The 27,136-nt window shown below is 57.0% G+C and overlaps 1 protein-coding gene and 1 long non-coding RNA gene across 3 annotated transcripts; both read left to right on the forward strand.

Moving 5' to 3' along the window:
• The first annotated feature begins 4,762 nt into the window (after positions 1-4,762).
• LOC139825693 (uncharacterized) lies at positions 4,763-6,952 on the forward strand. Its single transcript, XR_011735918.1, has 2 exons — positions 4,763-4,934; positions 5,022-6,952. It is a non-coding gene; the product is annotated as an uncharacterized lncRNA (long non-coding RNA).
• Positions 6,953-10,442: 3,490 nt separating this feature from the next.
• NRTN (neurturin) lies at positions 10,443-26,662 on the forward strand. Of its 2 annotated transcripts, none has more exons than XM_065858508.2 (3): positions 10,443-10,765; positions 23,591-23,849; positions 24,269-26,662. In XM_065858508.2, the coding sequence occupies exons 2-3, from the start codon at positions 23,618-23,620 to the stop codon at positions 24,715-24,717; spliced, it is 681 nt and encodes a 226-aa protein (XP_065714580.1). In that variant the 5' UTR covers positions 10,443-10,765; positions 23,591-23,617; the 3' UTR covers positions 24,718-26,662. The 2 variants fall into 2 exon arrangements, with proteins under 2 accessions (XP_065714580.1, XP_071655716.1); XM_071799615.1 differs by having other exon boundaries at positions 10,683-10,765; positions 23,682-23,849.
• Positions 26,663-27,136: the final 474 nt, after the last annotated feature.

Raw genomic sequence — 27,136 nt, forward strand, 5'->3', positions numbered from 1 at the left:
GACACCAGCAGCCCCAGTTCCCCACAGCACGGGCTCTGGGGAGCTGCTCACCTTGCCTTTCTGTTTCTCCTGGCAGAGGACAGCGGATCTCGCTTAGCTGAGGAAGGCTGATAAGAGCATTATCTGGAGGTATGGCCAGGATGAAGCCGTTGTTTCCAAGGCAATAGCCTTCTCCCAGTTCCCTAATGAAGGAGAAAGGCAAGGCTAAGCCGGGGTGAGTGTTAAACCCATCTACACATGGGCCTTCAGTTGGTATTTTACCTGGGTGAGTGTCATTCACAGTATGTGCTGGTGGTCCCGTCCTTCTAGTTCGGTTGGTTTTTTTCTAGCTACGTAGTTTGGGGAACTTTAATTGCTCTATGATTAAGTGACTTTTAATTTCCCTCTCATCAAATGTAATCCCATTTGCTCCTTCTTCTTTTCCTTTCTTCCCTTTCTTTCCCCCTCCTGGAAATTAAATTAGCATTCCATCTAATTACTCATCCACTTCTCTAATTGCTGAAGGGACTGTGGTTGTTGTGCTCATTTAATTAATTGAGCCCTGCGATGTTTAATGCAGAGGAGGATTTATTGGCTGTGGAGCTGGTGTGCAGGAGCAGGGGAGAGGAGGGAGATGCCAGCCCAGAGGGCAAGGAGAGGCTGGATCTGAAATCCCTTCTTTCGGAGTATAAAATATGGAGCAAATCACTTTCCCAGCTGGTTCTGTTGCCTTTCTGAGTGCACCTTTTCAAATGGAGATACATATTTTAAAATGCATCGTGTCCAGAGAGTTTACAGCAGAGATTTGCCACCTGAAGGTGACCCTTGGGATGCTCATGAGCGGCGATGGCCAAAAGCAAAGGAGCCGGCGCAGGACCGGACTTGCCCGTGTGGCTGCATGGCGGGGTTCGTGGGCCCTGGGGCCAGACTCTGCTGGGAACAGAGGCGCATTCAGGGAGGGAGATATTAATAACAGGCTCCTGCTGTGCTTCTCCTAGGGGCAGGTTGCTTTGGCTGTGGTCTGTGCAGGGGATTTCAGCGAAGCCATTGTATTTTGCACTGCTGTTGACTGGGAGCAGCGCGCAGCCCGCTCTGTGTCTGGGCTAAGGGCGAGCAGGAGCTCCCAGCACTGTATTTGTGCTTGAGGGTCTTTTAAATCCTCGCAGCTCAGCTGCCCCAAGTCGCTGCCTGTGTCTCCTCTCCAGCCTTGTTCTAGGGCTGGAGAAACCGCCACGACTCAGAGCGTCGCAGTCGTGACTGGCTCAGTTCAGCCCCAAGGCTGGGTTATTCCTCTGTCCCGATGCGCAAGGGCTGTTTCGCATCTCTTTGGGGCAAAACCTGCCTCTGTGCATGCAGCGCAAGGCTCTGCTCTCAGCTGGTGCTTCCATGTCACCAGCAAGTCAATACTTAACCCACCCGCCCAAGCCAGCCAAGAGCATCCCTGAATCTCTGAGCATCCCTGAATCTGAGCATCCCTGAGCTTCTGAGCATCCCTGAGCTTCTGAGCATCCCTGAACTTCTGAGCATCCCTGAACTTCTGAGCATCCCTGAATCTCTGAGCATCCCTGAATCTGTGCATCCCTGAATCTGAGCATCCCTGAGCTTCTGAGCATCCCTGAACTTCTGAGCATCCCTGAATCTGAGCATCCCTGAATCTGAGCATCCCTGAGCTTCTGAACATCCCTGAATCTCTGAGCATCCCTGAATCTGAGCATCCCTGAATCTGAGCATCCCTGAATCTGAGCATCCCTAAATCTCTGAGCATCCCTGAACTTCTGAACATCCCTGAATCTCTGAGCATCCCTGAGCTTCTGAGCATCCCTGAACTTCTGAGCATCCCAGAATCTGAGCATCCCTAAATCTCTGAGCATCCCTGAACTTCTGAGCATCCCTGCTCTGCCAGGGTGGGTGATGGAATGAGTTTCCGTGTGGTACCCAGCAATCTGAGGTGTTCTGGCCAGGCAGGTCAGCATCGTGGGTGACTGCACGCTCTTGCAGAGCCAGGCATCTCCAGCTGCCAGCAATGATTTTGGAAGGGACCTCAGGAAGGCAGGCTCTGCTCTGTATCCCAAGGGTCACGCTCCTTGTGCATCAGCGTTCATCCCCTTCCCTTCCCAGCCAAACACTGCTCCAAACACGAGCATCACTTACCTCTGAGAAAATGAAGGCGATTTGACTGCAGGGCTTAAATCCGGTGTAAAATGTACTAGGATCTGACTGCTGACGGGGAACATCTGGTCCGTGACCTTCCCGCCCGCAGAGGTGTGAAACAGCTCTTTGGAGATGGCTCCGCAGCAGGCAGGATGCTTTACAGTGGTTTGTTATTGCTCCGGAGCGGAGCCCTGGGCAAGGTCCCGGGGACCTCTGGGGACTTTGCAGGGACTGCCAGGTGCAGTTCAGGTGGAGGTGGGTGAAATGCACCCGGACAGACCCACGGGTCTGTCTTCTTGCTTTGCCTTCCCACAGTCTGCTCAGGAGAGACCTGTGGGGCTGGGGTCCCCCGGTAGCTCCGTACCCTGGTCCTTCCCGAGCGTCTCACCTGGACCATGTCACAGGGAGGGACCCAAGTCCCTCCTGAGCATCTCACCTGGACCGCGGCGCAGGGAGAAGGTGTTGGGGACACAGAGTTGATGCTGCTGGAAACCTCATCTGTTCATCTGCCTGCCCACCCCGTGGCCGCAACTCGCTTTTGGGGACTCGGTTTATTAACTTTTAATCTGTTAATAATCTGACCTGCCACTCAAAGAAGGGGACGGGTATGGAAGAAAGGCGAAGCGACCGTGCTTCTGCTGCACAGCATGTGCCCAGAGCTCAGCCCCTGCGAGAGGAAAAGGGGCTCATAAAAATATGATTAGATTTACTCTGCCTCATTTCAAACCAGAGCACGCTCGTAATTCACGGTGACAGAGGAGGGTTCACCAGGCGGAGACCCCACTGATAGACATTTCAGTCACCACTTTCAATTAGGAAGTTCTTGGCAGGTTCCCAACTTTGTGTCAAACATCTTCTGGGCTGCGTTTTAGCCGGGTCAGCTTCATCTGTGTAATTGAGTCCCTGCTGAGCCTTTGCTGGTGGGGAAGGTGGGGGACTGTCCCTGACAGCCTGCGAGGGAGGAGCATTTCACACCCAGCGCGGAAAACCGCCTTCTAGCTGAGCTTTTCCATTGAAACCGCTGGATTTGAGTTTATAAGAAAATGGTTTTTCAAGATGTATGCCTAACAAAACAAAAATAGGGCTAATCCAAAGCATCCCTCTCCCAGCTCTCCAGGCCAGTATCCAAGAATCCAAGATGCAGTTGGGATGAGATGGATGGAGCGCAGGGACTGGCACAACCGCTGCATCCGTGCCCGTGGCTCCCCCAAACCTCCCCCAGCGTGGGATGTGGCTGGGCTGGAGCAGGTCCCGCCCCAGCTCCGCTTCAGCATCCGCTGGAACAGTTTAAAGCTTGTTTTATTGCAGGCAGACCCTGCCCTGAAAGCCTTCCTCCCTCCCCTGGGATTTCAACGAGAAAGTGGTGATTTTGCTGGTTTTTGTTGACGCTCTGTGTTGAGTTGCCATGGCTCTGGCCCGGCACACCTCTGCTGGCTGAGTTTGGGGACCGCGATGGGGAAGGCACAAGGCACGGCTGGGACGTGGGGACACGGCTGCACCCAGGGACTGACCAGGGTGGCACCTCTGCAGCCCTGCACCGTGGCTGACACCAGTGCCCCCACATTCCTGCTTCTCCCCTCGCTTGCCAGGATGCATTTTGCCATTTCCAGAGCTGTTTCACACCATTTTGTCACAAGCCTTACATTTTTTGTTCCATAACTCTTCCTAGACAGGACTCGGGGTATCCCGAGCGTGCTGAAGTTTCATGGACCATTAGGATAAGGGAGCGACGTCTCCATCGACTGGGTTCACCGCTCCGGGTTGCTGAGCAGTGGAAAGTGAATTACAAGCAGATTCAGAGCTGGGCTGCAGCCTCCAGCGAGGATGGGACTGCTCGGGATGCGGCTGGTGAGGAAGCGCAGGGGATGCAGCTCTGCAGGGGTGCAGCTCTGTGAGGGGTGCAGCTCTGCAGGATGCAGCTCTGTGAGGGGTGCAGCTCTGTGAGGGATGCAGCTCTGTGAGGGATGCAGCTCTGGAGGATGCAGCTCTGCAGGGATGCAGCTCTGCAGGATGAGCTCTGCAGGGGTGCAGCTCTGCAGGGGATGCAGCTCTGCAGGATGAGCTCTGCAGGGACGCAGCTCTGTGAGGGATGCAGCTCTGTGAGGGACGCAGCTCTGCAGGGGATGCAGCTCTACAGGGATGCAGCTCTGTGAGGGATGCAGCTCTGTGAGGGATGCAGCTCTGTGAGGGATGCAGCTCTGCAGGGGTGCAGCTCTGCAGGGGATGCAGCTCTGCAGGGGATGCAGCTCTGCAGGGATGCAGCTCTGCAGGATGCAGCTCTGTGAGAGATGCAGCTCTGCGAGAGATGCAGCTCTGCAGGATGAGCTCTGCAGGGGTGCAGCTCTGCAGGGGTGCAGCTCTGTGAGGGATGCAGCTCTGCAGGATGCAGCTCTGCAGGATGAGCTCTGCAGGGGATGCAACTCTGCAGGGGTGCAGCTCTGTGAGGGATGCAGCTCTGTGAGGGATGCAGCTCTGCAGGATGAGCTCTGCAGGGGATGCAGCTCTGCAGGGGTGCAGCTCTGTGAGGGGTGCAGCTCTGTGAGGGGTGCAGCTCTGTGAGGGATGCAGCTCTGCAGGGGTGCAGCTCTGCAGGATGCAGCTCTGCAGGATGAGCTCTGCAGGGGTGCAGCTCTGTGAGGGATGCAGCTCTACAGGGATGCAGCTCTGCAGGATGAGCTCTGCAGGGGTGCAGCTCTCCCGGAGATGCTGGGACCCCAGTCTCTGGTGGGCTGTCCTGTGGACCATCACCGCAGAGCCGAGTTGGTTGTTCGCTGCACTCAGAGGGGCTGTTCTCCTTGTTCAGGGTCTGTGGCCCCAGGGACAGCCCCTAAGCCCCTAAGCCCCCCTCTGCCCCTGGCACCGCTCAGCATCCTCCTTAATTAATTTTGCAGACTACACAGCCGTTTTTGATGAAAAACATCCCACAAAAAAAGCCAAGGAACAGTCACCGAGCAACACTGCGGCCTCTTTTAATGATATTTTCTTTGCGGTTTTGGTTTGGAATATCTTTCTCTGAAATGAAGAAAGAAGTCCCCTCTTGGACTGAAACGATTTGACTTTATCCCTTCGTTTTCTTGCATTCCTGAATGCTCAGCTCCGGCACCTGGGGCTCAATAGGAGTTTTCAGTTGGCCATAGCAGGGCTAAGGCGCTGAGTTCTTTGTGTCTCCATCCTGCTGCCTTCTGCACCATCCTTGCTTGTGTTATCACCACATCCTCAATTCCTTTGGCACATGGTGCTCAGGTTTTACAACGGGGCGATGCCCGGGGGAACCGCTGCTGTAAACCAGAAGGATTTGTCCCATCCCGAGCTGGGACATGACATTCCTGCTCAGCAGCACTTCCACCGGGTACAATCCTGCGGTCGCATCCTCCAGGAAAGGTGTTTTACCCAGCACGATGCGCAGGAGCTGCCCCCAGGCTCCTTCCCTGGGCTGTTCCAGCTCCTTCCAGTATGGTTGTATTTTATCTGTGGAGCTCTGTAAGGATTTTGTTCCGTCATCCTGGAATTTTTATGACTCCTTTGTGTGTATATAATGCGATTGCCCTGGAACAGGGAGAAATTAATCATCGTTCCTTTGTTAGTTTTCAGGAATTTTTAATGTCTATGTTTTTGTTCATCTGTCATGTCCAAATGTGGGGTCCATGGGCTATTTGACATTTGAAATGACTTAATTGCTTAGATTTCCCCCCTCCGTGTTTATGGACACTTGTTCACGGTAAATTTTGAGTGTGACATTATGTACCATGTATTTTCTGGCCGGTTCCCATTTCTCGCTCCATCCCAGTGGTTCACAACATCTCTTGCTGTAGATGATGACTCTGGACTGACTCCGTCATCTCCCAGTGGGTTGATGGGCTGAGCGAGGCTGCAAGAGGTGGCTGAGAGTAACGTCAGCCTGCAGCGCATCCCTCCCTGTGCCGAATGACGTGGGAACCCAGGGCCTTTTGTGGCTCTTGTAAGATGTTTGCATAAGGAAGATCTCTGAGATGACATTGCGCACCCCTGTGGGATGCCCAGGTGAGCATCCCGCTTAGGTACCCAGGTGAGCATCCACTCAGGTACCCAGATCTGCATCCCGCTCAGGTACCCAGATGTGCACCCCACTCAGGTACCCAGATGTGCATCCCGCTCAAGTACTCAGATGTGCATCCCACTCAGGTACCCAGGTGAGCATCCACTCGGGTACCCAGATGTGCATCCTGCTCAGGTATCCAGGTGAGCATCCCGCTCGGGTACCCAAATGTACATCCTGCTCAGTTACCCAGATGTGCATCCCGCTCAGATATCCAGGTGAGCATCCCACTCAGGTACCCAAATGTACATCCTGCTCAGGTACCCAGATGTGCACCCAGCTCAGGTACCCAGATGTGCACCCAGCTCGGGTACCCAGATGTGCATCCTGCTCAGGTACCCAGATGTGCATCCTGCTCGGGTACCCAGATGTGCATCCCGCTCAGGTACCCAGATGTGCATCCTACTCCAGTTCCTTCTGCAGCTGCAAGCAGAGAAAGGTGGGAAAGCCAAGAGCGATCTCCAGGCTGTGCTCAGCCATCAGCCTGCAAGACATCTGTTTGAACTCAGGTGGATCAAGGGAAGTTTGACTGGTCAAGAGGATATCGCTCACCGTATGACCCACCTCGTTAGGAAAACGTTGAAACAAAAGGTGCAAATTGTACCAGGCTGCTCTCCCTGAGCGCTCTGCAAAGCCTTTGCAACATCGTGTGCTTTCGCAGCGGCTCTGTAATGGCTTTGACGCTTCCTCGGGCACGTTTGCTCCTGCTCCGTCGAGGCTGTTTTGCATTAAATTGTTTGTTTAGCAGCTACTGGGTTTTTGGCAGGACAGCTGTTGCCTTGTGCGGGCTGCGGAGCGGGAGGGCGTGGGTGCGATGCTGCTCCGCAGGCGCGTCAAGGTGAAGCCTCCTCGTGTCGGAGACAAGAACCACAGCACCATCCCTGCTGCTTGCCCCACCATCCCACAGCACCCTGGGGGTTCGGGCTGGGTGGCCTTTGTGACAGGGACACCTCTGTGGGTCCTGCCCAGGCCGTGGGGACCTGGGCCAACCCTGTGCCAGGCTCCATAGACCCTCCTGGGAAGATCTCTTGGTGGGACAAGGTCACCCAGATCCCAGAGCCCCAGCAAACCCCTCCAGACCCGACGTGCGCTAAGGAAAACAATCCCAGCATATTAATACTTGCAAAAACAAACAATAGGAAGACAGGAGAAGGAATGAGCCAGCCAATATGGGAGCGCTAAGCCTCTCCTTGCTAAACCAGTCCCAGTTCCTGTGGCCGTTGCCTCCCTGAACACCCCATGCCAAGAGCATCCTCTGCAAACGTCCCCAGCTGTGCCCTGGCGGGGCTGTCCCAGCACACTTTGCTTTTGTAGGGGCACTTACACTCTTCCCAAAGCCAGATTTGCCTCTTTTGCAGGGTTCCTTCAGCATCTCCAGCACCCACATGGCAACGCGACATCCTGGCTTCCAGCAGGGCAAGCTCTGCTTGGGTGGGAGAGGAGCTGCTGCCAAGGGGGATGCAGCACGACCTGGGAGATGCTGCAGGACCAGCGGCTCAATGGGCCTCCCGGCGCATCCCGGGGCTTCTCACCACTCCTTCTCGGCACTTCTCAACTTTTTATTAATTAATGTATTTATTTTGTATTTTAGGAGAGGCCAGCAACTGATTTTAGGTGGCTCCTGAACCCAAGTGTCCCCAGGGATGGGGCTGGATGTTCCTCCTGCTTTGGCTCAAACCCCACCATCCCCAGCAGACGGTGGCAGTTGAGCTTGGCTTTAATCTGTCCCCAAGCCCCGTCTAAACTACCCCATAACCTGTCATCTAGCTTCGCTCTCTGTTTTCTTCCTGCTGCTTTTCCACAAATATCTCTATAAACAAGGTTTCCCGTTTGCAGTTTTCCAACTGGAACTATTCTGGTTCGGGTCCATCCTTTGTTTGTTTGCTCTGTGAAAGCCGTAATGGTTTCCGGGAAAGCCGAAACCTTTGCAGCGCTCGGTGCGGCGCGGGGGTGCCCCAGCTGGGGCGGCCGCGTCCCCCCCGGCACACGCCGCCTGCCCCGACCTGCACCCCCGGCTTGCACAACAGCAAACGGAAAACACGGATCACGTTTCTTTCCAAACCTGCCGCAAAACAAACCCGCTGCCGCTTTCGGGGAGCTGCAGAAAGGGAGGGTTTAAGTGAAGTATGTCGCTAGGATGGAAAGAAGGCGTTAAGCCGAGCTTTGCGGCGATGCCTGTCTGCGCTTAGTGCTGGTTTCCTGCATCAGAAAGCTTCGCCCAGCTCTAAACTTGGTACTACAGCATCCACGGTGTTTGCAGAGACACTACAAACTAGAGTGCGGAGAGATAGGGGCTGTCTGTACCCGCAGCCTGGCTGTTAACTCTGAAGAGTAATGATGTCAGGATAAGCACGGACCCTCTTGTTTCTAACAAGAAGGAGCAAAGATGCTTTCTGTTTCTTTCTGTAAACTGAAGTGCCTTTCTGTGGCCATCCCTGAGGTGACTGCCATGTCCCACCTGCAAGGAGCCACAGCCACAATGGGGACACTTAAATCAGCCCCGCTGGCCCCAGGGTGAGGGTATGGGGGCGAACGAGGCTGGGGAAGTGTTTGTCCCACATGGAGACAGCTGACAAGTGGAAGAGCTGAAGGAGGGAGGTGTCCCTGGCTCTTTTTGAGCATCCCCAAGGTGCACAAGCAGCAATTGTGGGGGCTCCCACAGCCCTTCCCCCACAAAGGGTTCGGTCCCCCCCAAAACGGGGCCACCCCGGGGCAGCCAGACCGACCCCCTGCTCCCGGCTGGGGGACGGCAGCGCTTCAGCGGGCAGAGTCCCACATTTGCCTTAAATTAAAACTTGTTTCTTGTGGGATTTAAATTCCTTGACATTGCTCTCTGTATAGTTGACCCGGATTTATTTATTGTTCGAAATAACTTCTCTCAACTTTGCCATATTAGAGCATCACTGCAGCCGGGTACAGGGACAGGAGCTTGGAGCTGGGATGTTTGTCACCCGCTCCCTCGTTGTCCCCAACCCTGCCCAAGCCCTGATGGGCCAGGACAAAGTGTAAGGATCCGTTCTATGTTTGTGAGCAAAGGCTGGGAAAGATCATCATTTCCGGGCTCTCCAAGCTGTTTCTTTCTCTTCTGCAAACTAAGAAGTTGCCAGAGGAAAGAAACCTCTGAGATGAGATGAGATAAGGTGATGCAACTGAAGAGTAAACCGCTTTGCATATGAAGAGCATTAGTTTTTGACTGATAAAGTGTAGTTTAGGAAGAATCTTTTGGGGAATGTGATGTGCTCCTGGGATTTTTAGCTTTGACCAACATAAACCACAAAGTTTCAGTTTACCTGAATGCCAATGCCACCCCTGCCATGACAGGGACATCTTCAGCAGCTCAGGTTGCTCAGAGCCCCGTCCAGCCTGGCCTGGGATGTCTCCAGGGATGGTTCATCCACCACCTCTCTGGGCACCCTGGGCCAGGCTCTCACCACCCTCAGGGCCAACAATTCCTTCCTCATGTCCAACCTGAATCCCTCTCCTTTAGTTTAAAACCATCACCCCTTGTCTTATCTAACAACGTCATTCCCAAAGAGAAAGTGCAAGACCCTTTGTCTCCAGGTGTCATTCCACTGTTCCCCAGCCTGTCCCATCCATCTCCTCCCTGTCCCACGCCCGAGTGGTGATGCTGTCGCACCCTCGGTGTGTCCTCGGTCTGCAAAGCCGGTACGGGAACAAAAGTGATGCAAAATGTAGAGTTTACTGTGCCGCAAAGCCGCTGACAGCCCCAGCGTGTCCCCGCTGAGACCGGCGGGAGAGGTGACTTAATTGATGCTCTCGATTAACACGGCGGGGCTGCCCCCGCGGCTGGGGCGGGCTGGTACCGCTGCAAGCGGAGATTTGGGCACCGGGAGCGGGCTGGGCGGTGAGCCCGGCGGGGTCGGTGCCTCCCGCTGGGTCGAAGCCCCCGACCCGCACAGCTCCCCCCGGTACCGGCTCCAGAGGCAGCACCGGGGGCTCCGGGGCAGGGAACGGGGAGAGAGGGGCGATGCGAGACCAGGACCGGGGCTCCGGGGTAGGGAACGGGTAAAGCGGGGCGATGCGAGACCAGGACCGGAGCGCCGGGGCAGGACCGGGGAGAGCGGGGCGATGCGGGAGCAGGACCGGGGCTCCGGGGCAGGGAACGGGGGGGTCTGGCGGGGCTGGGCGGGGCCGGGCGGGGCGGGGCGGGGCTGGTCAGGCCCCATCGGCTCCGCTGCGAGAAGCGGCCGGTGCCTCCTCCGGAGGAGCCGCAGCGGCACCGGGCAGGACCGGCACTGGGAGGGACCGGGCCGGGGCGGGGCTGGACCGGGACCGGAGCGCAGCCCGGCTCGGGACCGGGCGGAGGCGGGGCCGGGGAACGGGCCGGTTCCAAACCCGCCCCCCGCCGCGGGGAGGAGGCGGTGGCCGAGCCCCCCCGTAGCGAGGCGAGCCGGGCTCCAGCCGAGCCGAGCTGAGCCGTGTCGAGCCGAGCCGTGGCCAGCCGCTCCGCCAATCGCCCATGGCGGCCCCCGGCCCCACGCGTGTCCCGGCCCCGACACGGAGCCGCCGTTGAGCGCTGCGCACCGGCCCGGCGTCCAGGTAAGGCCCGCGGGCAGCCCCGGCACCTGCCCGCCCCGGGACGGATCTGCCCCTCGGCCGGGCGGGGGCTCCAGGGGTCCCTCTGAGCCCCGTTCCCCCGGGGGCGCCGGTCCAACGCTTCCCCGCACCTCCCGGTCCTGGCCCCGGGCTTCGCCGCCTCTTATTCCCCCGGCCTGGGGCCGCGCGTCCCAGCCGAGCCCGGGGGGTTGGATGCTGCCGCCCCGCAAACGGAGCAGAACCGGCTCCTTTGGGCTTCCCGGGAGGATGCGAGGAGGGGGCAGAGGCAGCAGCCGGTCCCGCTGGGTGTCGGGGCGGCCTTCGCGGCTGCCGAAGGAGTTTGCTTCATACTTGGAGACCGTCCCGCCACGCAGAAACACAAACACGGCCCGGGCCGGCTCAGGGTGCTGTTTGTTCACAGGAGGGGGGAAAATGCGTCCTGTCTAAATATTATTTTAAGAAACGGAAGGATCTACGGCCGGGCTCTGCTTGCATCTGCAACCCCGTCACCTTCTCCTGGCTCCAGCCACCAGCTTTCGGCTGCTGCTGAGCTGTGGAAACCATATCCAGAGCTTAGCAGGGGCTGGGAGGCGACTTTCACCCCGGTGTCGAGGGAGGGAATTTCCCACTCTTGCTGCGGTCTGTACGAAGGCTTTGAAAAAACAACCTAGACCTCGGATGTCTTTATTGCACATATATGGTAGCTTGTAGCCAGCACTGACTTAAATCCTATCGTTGCTTCGGGAGCCAATCCGCAATTAGGCGCTGGGTCGAGGGCATGGTTTATCGCAGCGGGAGAAGGGACTGACGGCTGTCGGAAGCGGCGTGCGAGTCGTGGATGTGTGCTGGAGTCCCGGTCTGAAGCCAGGATCATGTGTGGATTGCACATTCAGGCTCCCACGTTGGTGGGTGCTCCCAGATCTAATGGCAGAACTGGCAGAGAAATCAAGTAAGGAAGCTGGGGGGGTCTCTCTGTGCAAGATTTTTGGAGGCTTGAATGCTTGTTTTGGGGGTTTTAGCTGCTGGTTTTAACTGAGCCTCTGGTTCAGCCCCATTGCGGCGCTGACTCCAGGTTGCAAAGCGGAGCTGGTGATGCTGCGCCCGAGGTTTGCTCTGTGCTGTGGCAGTGCCCCGTGGGAGCATCCTCGGTGTCACCGGGCGGCTGGCCAGGGCCAGGCTGCGGGCTCATCCTGCACCTCCAGCCCCAGCAGGTCCAGGGCTGGGCTCTGGGGGTGGGAAATGAGACTTTCGTACATTTCTACATCTCTAAATAGTGCTGGATCTCACTCAGTCCTGGTCCAGCTCCTGTCTCCCCTGCAGGAAGGAGCAGAGGAGGTGCAGCGCATCCTGATGCGGGCTGTGGGCACCCTGGGGATGCCGGGCTGTTCCTCCTGCTTTGCAATCGGGCTGTGTACGGCTGCAGCTATTTTGCAGAAGGGTTTGGCACTAGGGCCGGGCTCCTCCTGAGCTGCACGGCCACAAGATTTGCAAGGGCAAAGGGAGAGCCCAGCACCTTCCCAGCCTCACTGCAATCAGCCTGTAAATAAGAAAATCTAGTCCCATCTGCTGTGACACATCCTGGGGGGATGCAGAGGTCCTGGCACTGCCCCATCGACTTGGGAGGTGGGCACCCCTGGGTGCCGGCGCTGATGGAGGGCTGGGTGGTGCTGGGGCTGAGGCTGCACTGGGTGCCCTCCCACGGTGCAGCCGTGAATCACAGCTCGGCCACGTCCCTGCTCGCCCAGCGAAAACCCCGTCCCAGGGCTGCTCTCCCGCGGCCGTGCCAGCTGCCGGAGCTCCAGGGTGTGATTTTAAGGTTGATTTCCACCTTGGGAGGACAGCAGATTGACAATATCCACTTTTTGAGGTCAAGGGACCTCTCATGTGGCTCTAAGCACAGCCCGGCTGGTCATGTGGCCGGAGCAGGTGTCACCTTGGCTGTCCCCAGCGGCACTGAGCACATGGGGCAGGCAGGTTCCTGTCCTGGAGAGCCCCATTCTGTGACATGCTGAGCCATGCAGGGGAGACTTGGGGGTCACAAAGAGCTGCCAGCTGCCTGTTGGTATCAGCCCCTTCCTACAGAGCATCCCGTGGTACCTAGCGGGGCTGAGCCTCGCGGAGGGGGAGACGCTGAGAAGAGGGGAGGTCCAGGGGCCCCGCGTGGGTGCCCATCGCAGGGGCTGCAGCAGCGCAGCTCCGAACTCGTGTGGGTTTTCCTTTTCCTCCTCTGGTTCCACAGACGGTTTCATTGCTGCTCTAAGCTCAAGCACATGTGCACAATCCATCTTCCAGGACCCTCGCTAAGCCCGGCTGGGGCAGCAGCATGTGGTCCCGCTCCGGGGCTCCCAGGGCTCAGTGGGGACCCAGGTAGCATCCCCTCCGCTCCCCACTGCTTGGACTGGAGAAATCCCTCCCAACCCAGCATTTGTCTGGGATCCATCCAACCTGGAGTAGCCTTTCCACGTTAAACTTGGAGGAGAGAGAGAAACCCAAACGCTCCCCGTTGGTTGTGCCATGCGTGGCACAGCGATCACCCCGAGAGCGCAGGGACGGAGCAGCCCCCTCTGCAGCCGCCCGGGGAAGGGAAATGCCACAAGCAATTTCGTTCCCATCGCTCCTTCGTCACGAAACCCGAAATGGGCTCACTTTGTAATTCAACATCCAAAGAGCTAAACTGAAACAATCTATTTGCCGCCGCGGTGTTCTCCGATGATGACAAAGAAGCATTTCCTTCCGCTGCTGTTCAAAGGCCGCGTCGTCAGCGTCAGTGCCCTAATAAGAAACGTCAGTTGCGTCCACACTGGTTTTCATGAAGTGTTTTGATTTTGATGGAACCACATTTATTTTTTCCACCAGCAATGTTTTCCCTTGAACTTTGTCCAAAGCGAGTGTATGGAGGGATGGATGGATGGATGGATGGAGGGATGGATGGATGGAGGGATGGATGGATGGAGGGATGGATGGAGGGATGGAGGGATGGATGGAGGGATGGATGGAGGGATGGATGGAGGGATGGATGGAGGGATGGATGGAGGGATGGATGGATGGAGGGATGGAGGGATGGATGGAGGGATGGATGGATGGATGGAGGGATGGATGGAGGGATGGATGGAGGGATGGATGGTGGAGGGAGGAGGGCAGCTTCCTGAGGGACCAGCATCCCCGCACAACTCTGGCACAGCAGGAGATGTCCCAGAAGGGGAAGATCCTCCTTTAGCATCACTCTCAGGTTGCAATAATCCAAGGCAGGAATTGCATTTTCCTCTTTTTCTGCCATTTTTTGCAGCGCAGGCAATGCAGCTGCATGGTGCTCGGGGCAGGGTGATAAACCCATCCCACGAGCTCCCCTCGGTGATGCCCGGTGTGGGACAAGGAGATGGTTCATGAGCAGGGTCCGTGTTTGCTGTACCGGGGCTCTGGGTTTAGGGAGCCCCTTGATTTCATTTTGATTTGGCGTCCCCGAGTCTCGCTCGGGTGGCAGAGCTGTTTGCTTGCGTCGCGGACGAGGCCATGGGCTTCCGCACAGTTTGTGACGGCTTTTTTGCCTTTAATAATGTTGGTTTTGGCTGTGCTCTGACTGGGCTGGCTGGGAGCACAGTGTGTATTTATTGCTGGTTGTTGCTGCTCCCTGACCCTCCCCTATAAAACACAGGGGCCGTTTGACTTGGTGAAGGTGGCCTGAACTATTCTGTGACTTTATTGTAGTCTATGCTGTTTGGGTTTTCCCTCCCTGCTGCCTTCCCCACGACAGGCAGGGATGCAGAGCCCTTGTGCAACACGGGGGAGGCCAAAGCCAGCCAAAACCTTGGGTAGGAACCAAAATACCATCACCCCCTCGAGCAGATGCTGCATCCCACCCAGGGACACCAGCCCTGTCCCCCTTGGGCATCCCCAGGAGATGCTCGCCTCTGGTTTAACAGGGCAGCTGCTGTCTTCGTTAAGTGGTGTTGGCTTATTAAGAGCACATTTTTGAGGCTTAGCAGCTCGGCGGAGCCGTCTGGGAGGGACGGTGCCAGCAGCAAAGCAGCAAAGCCACCGCACGTGGCAGGAGGACGCGGGAGGCGGCCGCTGGCGGCGACACTGGGCTGGGTACCAGCAGCATCGCCCCACTCCCCCAAACTGGGGGGGACATGTGTTCAGTGCCCAAGGGCAGCGGGGAGGGGAAAGGAAAGGCTGGAAGGACCCAGCGAGGATTTGGGGAGGACGGCGGGATGTGGGGCTGGGCTGTGCCTGCCGGCTCCGCTCCCGTACGCAGCGGGAGAGGAGATCCACAGCAATCCATCTTCTCGCTGGATGCTTCCTCCCGCTGTGCTATCTCCCAACAGCTTTTTCTTCAGTTTCCTGCTGCTCCGAGCAGCACCGGTGGGTCCCGCGGCAGCATCTGGGCTGGGAAAGGCGGAAAATGGGCAGAAAAGGGGCAGATTGTGACTGCGCCATGGTCCTGCCCTCGCCCCGCTGCTGGCTCCTCCGCAGAACCGCGGGCAGGATTTGGGTGGCCACGCTGGGATTGCAAGGAATGTTTTATTGCAGCATCAGCTCGGGGCTGGAAAACAATCCTGATCTCTTATCCGCAAGTTTGATGGGATCGGGAGTTGCGGGAGATGGGTGGGAAGGGCAGTGCCTGTGCAGCTCTCCCACATCGATGTCCCAGGGTCACTCGGGTGCAATCGGAGGGTTCAAAAGGCAAAACTTGGCTTTTTTTGGAAGCTTTTGCAGAAAGCGTTTGGTCCCTGACAGCATCCTGAGTGGGTTTTCCCTGCAGTGACAAGAACGTTCAGGGGAATTGACCGTCTGCATCAGCGTGATGCTGCACCACCTATCTGTGTGTGCAGATCCAGGTGATCTGGAGACCCTCTGGTGATTCCCATCATCTCCAGCCCTCTTTATCCCAAGCACCACCCAATTCTGAGCTCCTTCCACCCCAAATCTCCGCTCCCACTGCACTGCTGTTGCTGTCTCAGGAGGAATCGCCCATTTGTTCCCTCTGGAGCAGCGCTAAGTTGTTCAATGTGTTGGCAGCTGCTGCGGCGCTCGGGCAGTGAACGCTAATGCGATATTGGTCTGTGCACCGTCCAAAACCCCACTGGAAGGGTTTAGTGCAAATTGGATTTGCAAACCTCTCTCGGGTCTCTGTGCCCTTTAGCAAAGCGCTGTAATCCCCGGCGGGCGCCTTGACAAGCCAACTCCTCCTGTGCAAAAATAAAATGACATTAAATATATATATATAGGGGAAAAAGGGAGGGAAGATATGGGGGTTTCCCATTGCTGGGCTGGAGGTGGCATCGGTATCACCTGCGCTTCTTGGTTGGCATGCGGGTGAGGGATGCAGCTGATGGATGCAGATGGATGCTCATCCCTCACGGGTCACCCCGGGGCTGTAACTCCCCCATCCTGCTCCCAAAACAGCTTCTTTTTCTTGTCCTGCTTGCAGGGATGCTGCGTTAGGGCAGGATCTGACCCTTATTCCTCTGCGGATGAGGACGGGAGTTATGAAGGTGGGAGCTGAAGGGGCAACGTGTGGAAAAGCCAGAGGTGGTCACTGTGCTCCCGGGAATAAACACATGGAGCATTTCAAGGACCATTGCGCTCCCAGGGCATTTTTGCAAAGGGGAAATTAAGGCACGCTGCGGCACAGCGACCCCCACCGGGATCTGGGGGTGCCGGAGCGCATTGCAACGCCAACCAAATCCACAAAGAAGGAAAAGCCCAGAAAACAGGGAAGGTGAAAGCGGCTGAAGGGGTGAGATGATGCTTTTCTGACCTCGGTTGTGGTTTCCCCTCCTGGATCCCACCGCGGGGTTTACTTTCCTGGGGTGCCCCCAGTGCACCCGCGCAGCTCACGGATCCCAGCGGTGTCGGAACTGGCCCAGAGGAGAGCACAGCTGGGGCCTGGGCTCCGTCTCGCTGCCAAAATCCGAGCTTTTAACCCTGTTTCCCGAGGCGCTGGGATTGTTCAAACAAGCCACAGTAATTAGTTTCCTCCAACAAACCGCCCCTTTTTGGCATCGGGTGGTTATTTAGTGTGTGTGAGGGGGGGTGGTTTGTCACTCCAGAAAGGAATGAAATGACGTTCAGACTTCAGGTTTTGGCACGAGGGGGGAATTTGGGGCTGGAGAAACAGCGTTGGGTGGTGGATGCGGCCACCGTTTGCTGGCACAGCAGCACCCATGGGTGCCCAGCACTTAGGCCGGGTCTTGCTTGTGCTTATTCCTGCAAGGTTACAGAAAGCATCCTGGGTTCCACAGGATCTTGAAAGATACATTTTCTTTTCTTTGCCCAGCAGCAAATGGCCATTTCCACAGAGATTTGACTGCATCAGCTGGTTTTTTGCAGCTTTTATTCCCACCTTGTCTCCTGTTACGACATTATTTTGCGTTGTGCTCTGGCTGGTGCTCCCGGCGATGCCATCCTGAATCATTTTATTATAATTTTTTCTCTAATTACTTTTCTCGTATCATGAAAGGACGGCTCTTGCTGACGCTTGGAAGCAGCTGAATCAGCCTATGAAGGTTTCTGGGTTGCTGTAGCCTTGCTGACCTTGGCCAAGCAGCCGCACCTCATTGGGTTCAGCAGGGACATGGAGCCACCGGGCTGGGGACGGTGATCCGGGGACCGCATTGCCCATGTCCAACCAGCTGGGATTTTTAAGCACTTCGGCTAATTATTTTAGCCAGGAAGAGGAACAAAGATCCCCCAAAATGTGATGTTTTCCTATGATATTTTTGGCAGGACTGCTGGGGTGAGGGGTGTTGGGGTTCAGGTCTCGGCTGGGTGTCCCTAAACCACCCTGCAGGCACCTCCCAGCTGTCCCTGAGCTGCATTTAAACCACTTCTTTCTTTATTAATGCTGCTTTATATTATAGCTGCGTATCCGTTGTGATGGGGAGAGCGGCAGGGATGGGACGGGCAGGGATGGACCCAACAGGGATGGACCTGACAGGGATGGGACAGGCAGGGATGGACCCGACAGGGATGGACCCGACAGGGATGGACCCGACAGCGATGGGACCAACAGGGATGGACCCGACAGGGATGGACCCAACAAGGATGGGACCGACAGGGATGGGATCGACAGGGATGGGACCGACAGGGATCGGATGGACAGTGGTGGAGTGGGCAGGGTAGGAAGCAGCATCTTCATTTGCCCTTACAGGGATGAGCCAAGCCCAGCCAGGGCTGAGCCAGGCCTAACAGGGAACCTGCCAGGACAGGGCGGCAGAAATCCCCGTGGATTCCTCCCTCCGGGCACCCACTGTGTATCCCTTGTTAATTAATGACATGAAAACCCACACAGGAGCTCTGGGAAGGAATCAAAAGCACCGGCGCTGCCTCCCAGGAGGTGGATGCGTCATCCTTCAGGGTCACCGGGTTGCCCGCACTGGGGGAGATGCTGGATGGTGGGACCTGAGGTCCAGACTGGGGGTGATGGTGGGAATAAGGATGGGACCAAGCGCGGGGCTGCTCCGTCTGATGGCAACGGCCCGGGCTCAGCTCAGCAGGGCTGGAAAGCTGCGCCCCAGCCTTGCTCCCCACGCCGAACCGCAGCATCCCGGCCATGGCAGAGCCACGAAACCCTCCTTGTCCAGCCACGGCGCGGCCATCGCCCCCGGCATCGCCGTGGGACGCACGTCCCAGCAAACCCTTCAGCGCTGTCGCACGGGCTTGGGGCGGACTTCGTGTTCTTATTATTTTTATCACGACGATGAGGTTGTGCGTGGTTTGTTGATTGGTTTTTTTTGTTTGTTTTTGGTTTTTTACCCAGCTGTTTGGAGAGATGTAACCCAAACCTGCCGTAATTCAGCCCGAATGTAAATGTCATGTCAGCGTGGGAGCGGCGCAGCTTGGCGTGTTCAGCCAAGGGGCTCCCCCATGCTGCTGGCAACGCCGATGCTCCCCCCGTATGGCCAAACCCCATTTCCCCACCACCACCCCATGGCTCTGGGACTGGCTCTACCATCCCAATGTCCTCACCGGGGCTGAGCCAGGACGGGCTTTGGTGTCACCCCAAAGGCTTTTCCTGGAGGAACCGGCAACCCCAGGGATGAGCATCTGGCTCATTTGTGGTTGTCTCTATGGGGGGGACCAGGGGGAGCTGGGGCTGTGGGAAGAGCTTTGGAGTTTCTCGTGCTGGGCTGGTTTTCACTCAGGCAAAGCAGAACCATGTGTCCTGCGCTCAGCTCTGGTTTTGCTTATGGGGAGAGCTGGGGAGGGGAGGGAGGCGGCGCGGGGACGAGCCAGCAATGCGGGACGTGGGACACGGCCTGGCCGGCACCAGCTGCCCAGGACGCGGGTGACGCTGCCATGTGTCCCCAGCCCTGGGACGGGACACTCCATGTCCCCTGAGCAGAGCTGGAGATGGAGACATTGTCTTTCTTCCCCTCCGTTATGCACCTACTCACTGCCACAAGAGCAGGAAAATGCAGCAGTTAATTCAGATCACACTTTGTTGAGTGTTTTTTCCTTTTAAAACTCCGCATTTTGGGGCCGGTTTTGCCATTTCGGGGCTGCTTTGAGCCCAGGACAGGGACCATCCCGCTGCAGCATCTGGTGCTCTCAGTGCAGCATCCACCTTGGGCAGGGGAATCTGCCACAATGATGCTCTTGGAGGGGGTCAATTCCCAACAAAACCACGTCAGGCCCTTGCTGTCATTCTGGGGGACCCTCTGCCACCCCCATCCCCTCCGGGACCGTCCCCCGAGCGGGTCCAGGCGTTCGCAGCCGCAGCAGCCGCGTTCCAGCCTCCCCAGAGCCGCTTCCCCATGAGCCTGCATGGAAATTGTTTAATTCCTGCGGGGTGAGTCATGAGGAACCGGGATTTCAAAGCCGCTTGGCTCCCATGTAAGGCACTCCAATAAACAGTGTGTGGCAGGTGGAAGCTCTCCCTCATGTCCCGCCGAGGCTTTTGTCTTTCCAAGCGTTTTCATGTTGCCAACAAACCCTCGGCCACTCTGCGGCCTCATCCATTCTTGCGGCGCAGCTGAGGCCGAGCGCTTGAGAACGATGAATCAATGCCCGGAAGCATGAATCGACTGGAAATTAATGACACACTTATATTATATTATAATGTCTTTTGGGTTCTCTGCTTGCTGGGCTTTGAAGCTTCGGGATAGAAAGTTTTCGCATCTCCACCTTTCCCCTCCAGCAAGGATTTAGGGTGAAAGAAACGCAGCTCTGCTTTTCCTCCTTTATCTCGTGACTCCAGGAGTTGGGGCTTTACGGAGTCGGTGGATATTGATACCAAATCCTAAGGGTCTGCTTGAAAAACTGGAAATGAGTTAGAAAAAGCATAATACCTATGAGAGTGTGAAGAGCAAGCGAAGCCTGAGAAGCCTAAAATGCTCCATTTCTATAAGCAAAGGTGATGCATCCACAGGGAGGGACTGCTGGGTGTTGATTTAGCAGTAAAAAGCAGCGGAAACACTGACACTTGGGAGCTAAAGCAAAAAGAACCCCGACTAGAAATGAGGGTCCATTGACTTGATTTTGCTGAATGGGGAAGCTGATCAAGCCTTGGATTTGTTGGATCCCCTTCAAAAGCAAAGATGAGAGGCAGGAGATGCTCGGGGAGGGGGTTTGGGGAGGATGGGCAGCAGGAGCCACGGGAGCCGGTTGCGCTGCTGTTTGTTGGGTTTTTCATTGAAATTCTCAGTTCTTAGGAAATGGGGCTGGTTTGGGGCTGCCCAAGGGGAAGGGTCCTGTCCTGCAGAGCCGAGTTTCCCGCTTGGGAGCAGACCCGGCACGGCTGGGTGGTTGCGATCACGTTATTGGGTTATCAGAATGCAGGAAAATGGGACCTTTCAGCCTCTTCTCCAGAAGAAAAACTGAGCGAAAACTTCGCCTTTCATCAAGACAGCAGGATCCTGAGTATGTAACATGGGATCCTGAGTATGTAATGGGATCCCTGGGATGTAACGTGGCTGCAAGCACCCAAATTCTGCCAGCATTTGGCCCAAAATGCTCCTCACCAGCTGCCAGTTTCACCCCTTCCAGCTCCTTGCAAACCCTTTGCACGCTCATGTGCAAACCGCCACCCCCCATCATACACTACAGGGCACCTCTGGGTGCACATCTGCACCCACAAGGCTTTGGGGCACAGGATGAGCTGGGGCTGAGCCCCATGTGTCTGAGCCCCATGTGTCTGAGCAGAGCGGCTGGTCCAGAGGAGAACGTGCGGAACCCCTTGTCGCTATTTATCGTTGCTGGGAATGGGTTTAAAACACGTGGAGATGAGGAAGGTGCTCAGACATCACCCGGTGGGTCATGGCTGCGATTCCCGTGCGTGATTTTCCTTCCCCCCACCCCAAACTTCAGCTTTCCCGCAGGTTGCCACGTGCGCTCCATCACTTTGTAGAGCAAGAGAAACCGAAGGCAAAGCCTGGAGTAATTTTTTTGGGGTCGTTTCACACGTCAGAACTGGCGTTTTACCCTTTTGAAAGGTCACCGGTGGGTGGGTGGGGGCCGAAATTGCTGGCTGATGAAACAGGAGGCGTTTTTTATGGGACGTGCAATGAGGCTGAAACCGCCCTCCTGAAGTTTTATGGGCTCGCCATGAGCCAGAGGCCCTTTCCCAGGAGGATGGATGGAGCGTCGCAGCCCTTCCCTCCCCACGTGGGGTGGTGGGGCTGAGCCCCCCCGAGCAGAGGGGGTGTTGATGCCGGTGAGCGTTTCTAGTGCCTGTTCCCCACTCCTGCTCAGACCTGGGAGGAGAAACGTGAACATAAGGGCCCTAATTACAATGGTAAATGTCAATATAAACACACCCAGTGGCTCCATCACCGCCCAACACCTGCGAGCTGGGGAAACCAGCTTGACCTTGGCTCTGTGGAGAAGCAGCAGCAGATGGGGACAGATCGGGACAACAGTGTCCCCATCCCCATATCCGTCCCCATCCCAGTCCCCATCGCCGTCCCCATCGCCGTCCTCATCGCCATCCCCGTCGTCGTCCCCATCATCGTTCCCATCCCCATCCCCGTCCCCATCCCCATCACCGTCCCCATCACCGTCCCCATCGCCATCCCTGTCCGATCCCTGTCCCCATCCCCATTCCCGTCCCCATCCCCGTCCCTGTCCCCGTCCCCGTCCCCATCACCATCCCCATCTCCATCCCTATCCAATCCCTGTCCCCATCCCCGATCTCTGTCCCCATCCCCATCCCCATCCCCTGTCCCGTCTCCATCCCTGTCCCCATCCCCCCCCTTGTCCCCATCCCCATCCCCTGTCCCATCTCCATCCCCATCCCCATCCCCATCCCCCCCCTTGTCCCCATCCCCGTCCCCATCCCTGTCCCCATCCCCTCCCCGCCAGCCGGATTCACCCTCTGGACCCGCCGCAGGTTCCGCTGCCGTTTCTCGCGGGTCCCGACCGGCTCCGAACCCCGGCGGGATTTCACCATCCTACCTCACCTTATATGGTGAAACTATTCTTTTTCTAGCTTGGCATTGTTTATAACCCTGTTGAAAATATTTAGACTCTGACTGGGGTTCTACAATTATCTCGTAACCTACGGGGCATACAATTACTGCCAGTTAATGCGCAATTATCTGCAGCCCATAAAATAAAGGGTTTGCTGGCGAGGAGGCGGCATTCGCAACCCTTGTTGTTTTCTATAATAACAGTAAAAGCGAACCTGTTAAATTCCATTGTAAAATGAATATATTTTCCCCCGGTCAATTCGATTTGGCAGATATCGCTAAACTGGGGATGGCGCTTTTTTTTCGTTCTCTCCTTTTTTTTTTCCCCCGCAATGGAAAATTTATTTAAAAAAGAGAAATGTTTGGAGTTTGCAAGGAGCTGAAATTAAATAAAGGGGCCAGGGGGTGGCTGCAGGTCTGTGCTGCTCTGATGGGGATTGAATGGCCGAGGGCTCATTGACGGGAGCACAGACGCGATTCCCGCGGCCACCACGGGGTCACTTGTACAATCCCCCCCAAATCCAAGCGGCTTTGGATGGAGAAAATCGAGCGGTGCAAGGTAAGGGAAATGGCAGCGGGTTTTATTTGATGCTTGGAGGGTTCCAACCCCGGATGATCCGTGCGGCTGAGATGACGGTCCCACCATGAGCTGGGATGGTCCAACCACTCTGTTCATTTCTTTCTGAGTTGTTAATGATTTGGGCTGGTTTTGATGGAGTTGTCGCATCCGTGTGCTGGGGAGGGCGGATTCGGGCTCCGGTTGAGTAGTGCGACCCTGTTCTCCAACATGGTTGGAGCAGAACCATGGTGGGGACATTGGACTTTATCATGGTGGGGACATCGGACTTTATCATGATGGGGACATCAAACATTACTGTGGTGGGGACATTGAACCTCATTGTGGTGGGGACAACGAACCTGCCCAGGGCTCTGCGAGGTGGGGTGGTGACAGCACCGGGGGCTCTCTGTCCCCAAGGAGGGTGCTCTGGTGTCACAAAGAGGTGTCACAAGCTGACGTGACATGAGTTTGCCCATCCTTTACTTACTGCAACATCGGTCTCTGGTGCGAGGAAACCCAGGAATGGAGGTGGATTCCAGCGGCCCAGCCAGCCCGTGTGCTGCTGGGGACGGGTCGGGTGAGGACACCGAGCTGTCCCCATTGCCACCACCAGCCCCTCACCACTCACTGGCCACGGCCCATCTCCCCTTTGCAGCACAGCCCTGGGTTGCACTGTGTCTCCATGCCTCAGTTTCCCTGTTGCAAACCCATTCTGGGAGGGTGGAGGGGACAAGCTGGAGCCGAGGGGACGCTGGTGGCCCTGCGGGAGCTGATCAGCCCCAGCCCTGCGGGTGGGAGGGGGTGAGGGTCACAGGCGAAGGCCGCGTAATAAGGATATTTGTTTTGCCTGTTTTGCAGAGTTTCAATGTTCTGACTTGCTCTAAGATGAAGGTATGGAAGTTTGCAGCCATTGCATCGATGCTCCTCAGTTCCATGTTATCCATTTTAGTTTGTAGAGACATGTTCAACGGAAGCCGGACAAACAGCCCCTTGCCTTCCTCGCCGTCTTCCTCACGGGCATCCTCCTCATCCTCCTCCTCCTCCTCCTCCTCGCTGCCGGTGGCCCCACGGAGATCCCCCCGGGCCCTGCGTCGCCACAGCTCGCTGCTGGCCCAGTGTAAGCTGCTCTGCCCCACGTCCCCCCCGTGTCCCCACTGTGTCCCCATGCCCACAGGATCGGGCCCCAGCCCCCCCAGCGGGACGCACAGTATTCCCTGAAAATAAAACAAACAGTTTCAGAACAAATATGAGGCCCTGGTACTTATTTTAAATATGTTCCTTAAGCTCCAATGACTGTTTGCTGTTCCCCTTATCTACAGTCATGTTGAATAAGGCTATAGCTAAATGGAAAGTTAAATGTATTGGCAAGGTGTTAATGTCTACATCTTATAATTTGTGGTCTCAGAGAAAGCAAAAGTAACTAGAAATAGCGCTATGCCACAAACGGGTTTCTTGAGCGACGATGCCGCTTCAGCACGCGATGAGCCGGTTCGTTCTGAAGTGGGTTGGTGCTAACGGGCGCCCCTTCTCTTGCAGACAGCAGCTTGCTGGAGAGCTACACGGAGGGGGAGATCCGGCAGCTGATCGCGGCGCTGGTGGAGCGCTACAGCCAGGCCATGAACTCGGGGGGCCACGAGCTGCCGCTGTTCCCCCGCGCCGGCAGCCGCAGGAAACGCGCCCGCGCGCGCCACAAACCCTGCGCCCTGCAGGAGCTGGAGGTGAGCGTCAGCGAGCTGGGCCTGGGCTACGAGTCGGACGAGACGGTGCTTTTCCGCTACTGCAGCGGCACCTGCGAGGCCGCCGTCCGCAGCTACGACCTCTCGCTGAAGAGCATGAGGAGCAGGAGGAGGATCAAGAAGGAGAAGGTCCGGGCTCGGCCGTGCTGCCGGCCGCTGGCTTACGATGATGACGTCTCCTTCTTGGACGCCTACAATCGCTACTACACGGTCAACGAGCTCTCGGCCAAGGAGTGCGGCTGCGTGTGAAGGGCCGGGGCCCCCGGGAGGAGACGCGATGTCCCGGCCCCGAAAGCTGCTGGCACTGAGCAGAGGGACCGGGGGCTGCGGCGGGGGGAGAGAGATGGGGCCCAGACCTCTGGATGGAGGAGGAGAGACTGAGCTGCTCATGCGTGCTGTGGTGTGACCGTCCTGTGCTGTTACATCCCACGGCGTGACCGTCCGGTGGTGTTACCGTCCCGTGACATGACCATCCTGTGGCATTGCCGTCCTGTGGCGTGACTGCCCTGTGGCATTAACATCCTGTGGTGTGACCGTCCCGTGGCATGACCATCATCTCATGGCGTTACCATCCCATGGTGTGACATCCCATGCCATTAACATCCCATGGCGTTACAGTCCCATAATGTTGTCATCCCATGGTGTTACCATCCTGTGGCATTACCGTCCCATGGTGTTACTTTTGGTGTTACTGTCCCATGGCATTACCATCCTGTGGCGTTACCGCCCCATGGTGTTACCTTTGGTGTTACTGTCCCATGGCATTACCGTCCTGCGGTGTCACCATCCCGCTCACTCAGCCCGTGCTGGCTGCACAGGACTAGAGACACGGCTGTCGGTTCTTGGAGTGGTGACGGCTGCTTGTGGCTGTTGTCCCCACCCGGGGTGGCCTGGTGGTCCCTGTCAGTCCCCCCGGAGGGTGACAGTGGGTGTGCAAGAGGCACAGGGCTCGTTGTACACTGGTGTGTGGCACGGAGGGGATGCGGTATGTCAGACGTACAGTTGTGTTACTGGCAAAACAGGTTGCAAAGCAGGTGTCCCCTGCGCAGGCTGTGCCACGGGCAGCAGAGGTGACAGGTGACAGGTGCAGCGTGCACTGCAAGCCCCGCGCATCGTGTGTTGGGGTCCAACACGTGCCAGGGCATTGCACAAAGGCTGTGTTTGCGCACGGAGGGTGTTGTGCAGGTGTTGCTGCGTATGGTGTGGTGCTGGTGCTGTGTGGTGCTGGTGCTGTGTGGTACCGGACAGGGCGTGCTGCACACACGGTGGGTGGTACGGGCTGTGTTTTGCGTGCAGTGTGCGTTACAGGGTGTTCTGCACGCGTGGTGTGCGTCACGGGTTGTGCTGCACACACGGTGTGCGTTGCAGGGTGTGCTTCAGGCATGGTGTGTGTTACGGGGTGTTCTGCACACACGGTGTGCATTATGGGGTGTGCTTTAGGCACGCTGTGTGTTACAGGGTGTTCTGCACACACGGTGTGCATTACAGGGTGTGTTATGATGCGGGGTGTGTTGCACGGCTGCGGGGGCTCAGCCCTGTGTTCTGGCGCTGCCCCGTGCGAGGGTTTCCCAGGGTCCCATCACCGTGCTGGGGTCCCTGTGCTGCCAAGGGGCAGCTTGGCCCTGCATCCCCATGTTTGGGAGCAGAGATGCACCGACAGCAGTTTGCACTTGGGGGAAAGGCTCTGGCTCTGCTCCCTGTGCTGGCTCGTGTCCCCGTTGCCATCGCCTCACTCCCCGGAGCCCCGGGCTTTTCTTCTTAAAACTCATGATAATCTGAAGTAACTGGATTAACCTCCTGTGCCCCCGCGGGCAGCTGGGCTGGTCAGCGGCCACGGCCGGGGAGGTGACGGCTCCCCAGGCCACCAGCGCGGCCGGGAGCTCGTGGGTTGGTGGTGCAGGCAGGAGCGTCCGCGTTTGGCACCTCCCGAGCGCCGTGGCGGCTCCCCGGCCGCGCACGTGGGCCGTGCCCATCGCCCCGTGGGGCTCGGGTCCTGCGGGAGAGGGGGCTCAGCCTGGGCTTTGGCTCCAGTTTGCATTTATAGCAGTGTCACTCTTGTTTACTCTGCGGAGAAATAAATGAGACCGCAGACTTTTGCATTCTCTGGGCAGGCTATATTTGTTGCCTGGGATTGATGGGTTTTCTCCCCTTGGCCCTCTTCCCAGAAAAAGAAAATCATAAACAGAAGGAGAATATTGGTGTCATGTCCTGGGCATTCACCAACACGAGGGGAAAACGCTCCGTTTGCCACCCCCAGATCACAGCGGCGTCCCAGCTCCTCAGTCCAGCTACACAGGGAAAAGAACCCCAAACACCCCATCCCCGAGCGGCAGCAACGGGGAGTTTCATTCATACAGGAGACGCAGCAGCCGGGGATGCTGCTGCAAGATTTTGGGGAGCAGGTTACACCCCCGGGACGCGACAGCTTAGGTCGGGGTGGGACCCAACTCTTCGCGACCTCCACAAAGGGCCACGCTGGTGGCGTGTTTGGTTTTTTGTTGCTTGCTTTTCATCCAAATGTCGCTCTTGGCTGAGCGGAGCCAGGATGGAGCGAAGCAATATAAACACCATCCTTCAGCAGGGCTCGCGGCGCTCGGCGGCCCCGGGACAGCAGCCTGCACTCTGTAACACCGAGTTTTTCCCCTCGCTGTTGGGAAAGAGAGAAGAC

The sequence above is a fragment of the Patagioenas fasciata genome, chromosome 27, assembly GCF_037038585.1.
Source record: "Patagioenas fasciata isolate bPatFas1 chromosome 27, bPatFas1.hap1, whole genome shotgun sequence".
NCBI classification, from domain to species: domain Eukaryota; kingdom Metazoa; phylum Chordata; class Aves; order Columbiformes; family Columbidae; genus Patagioenas; species Patagioenas fasciata.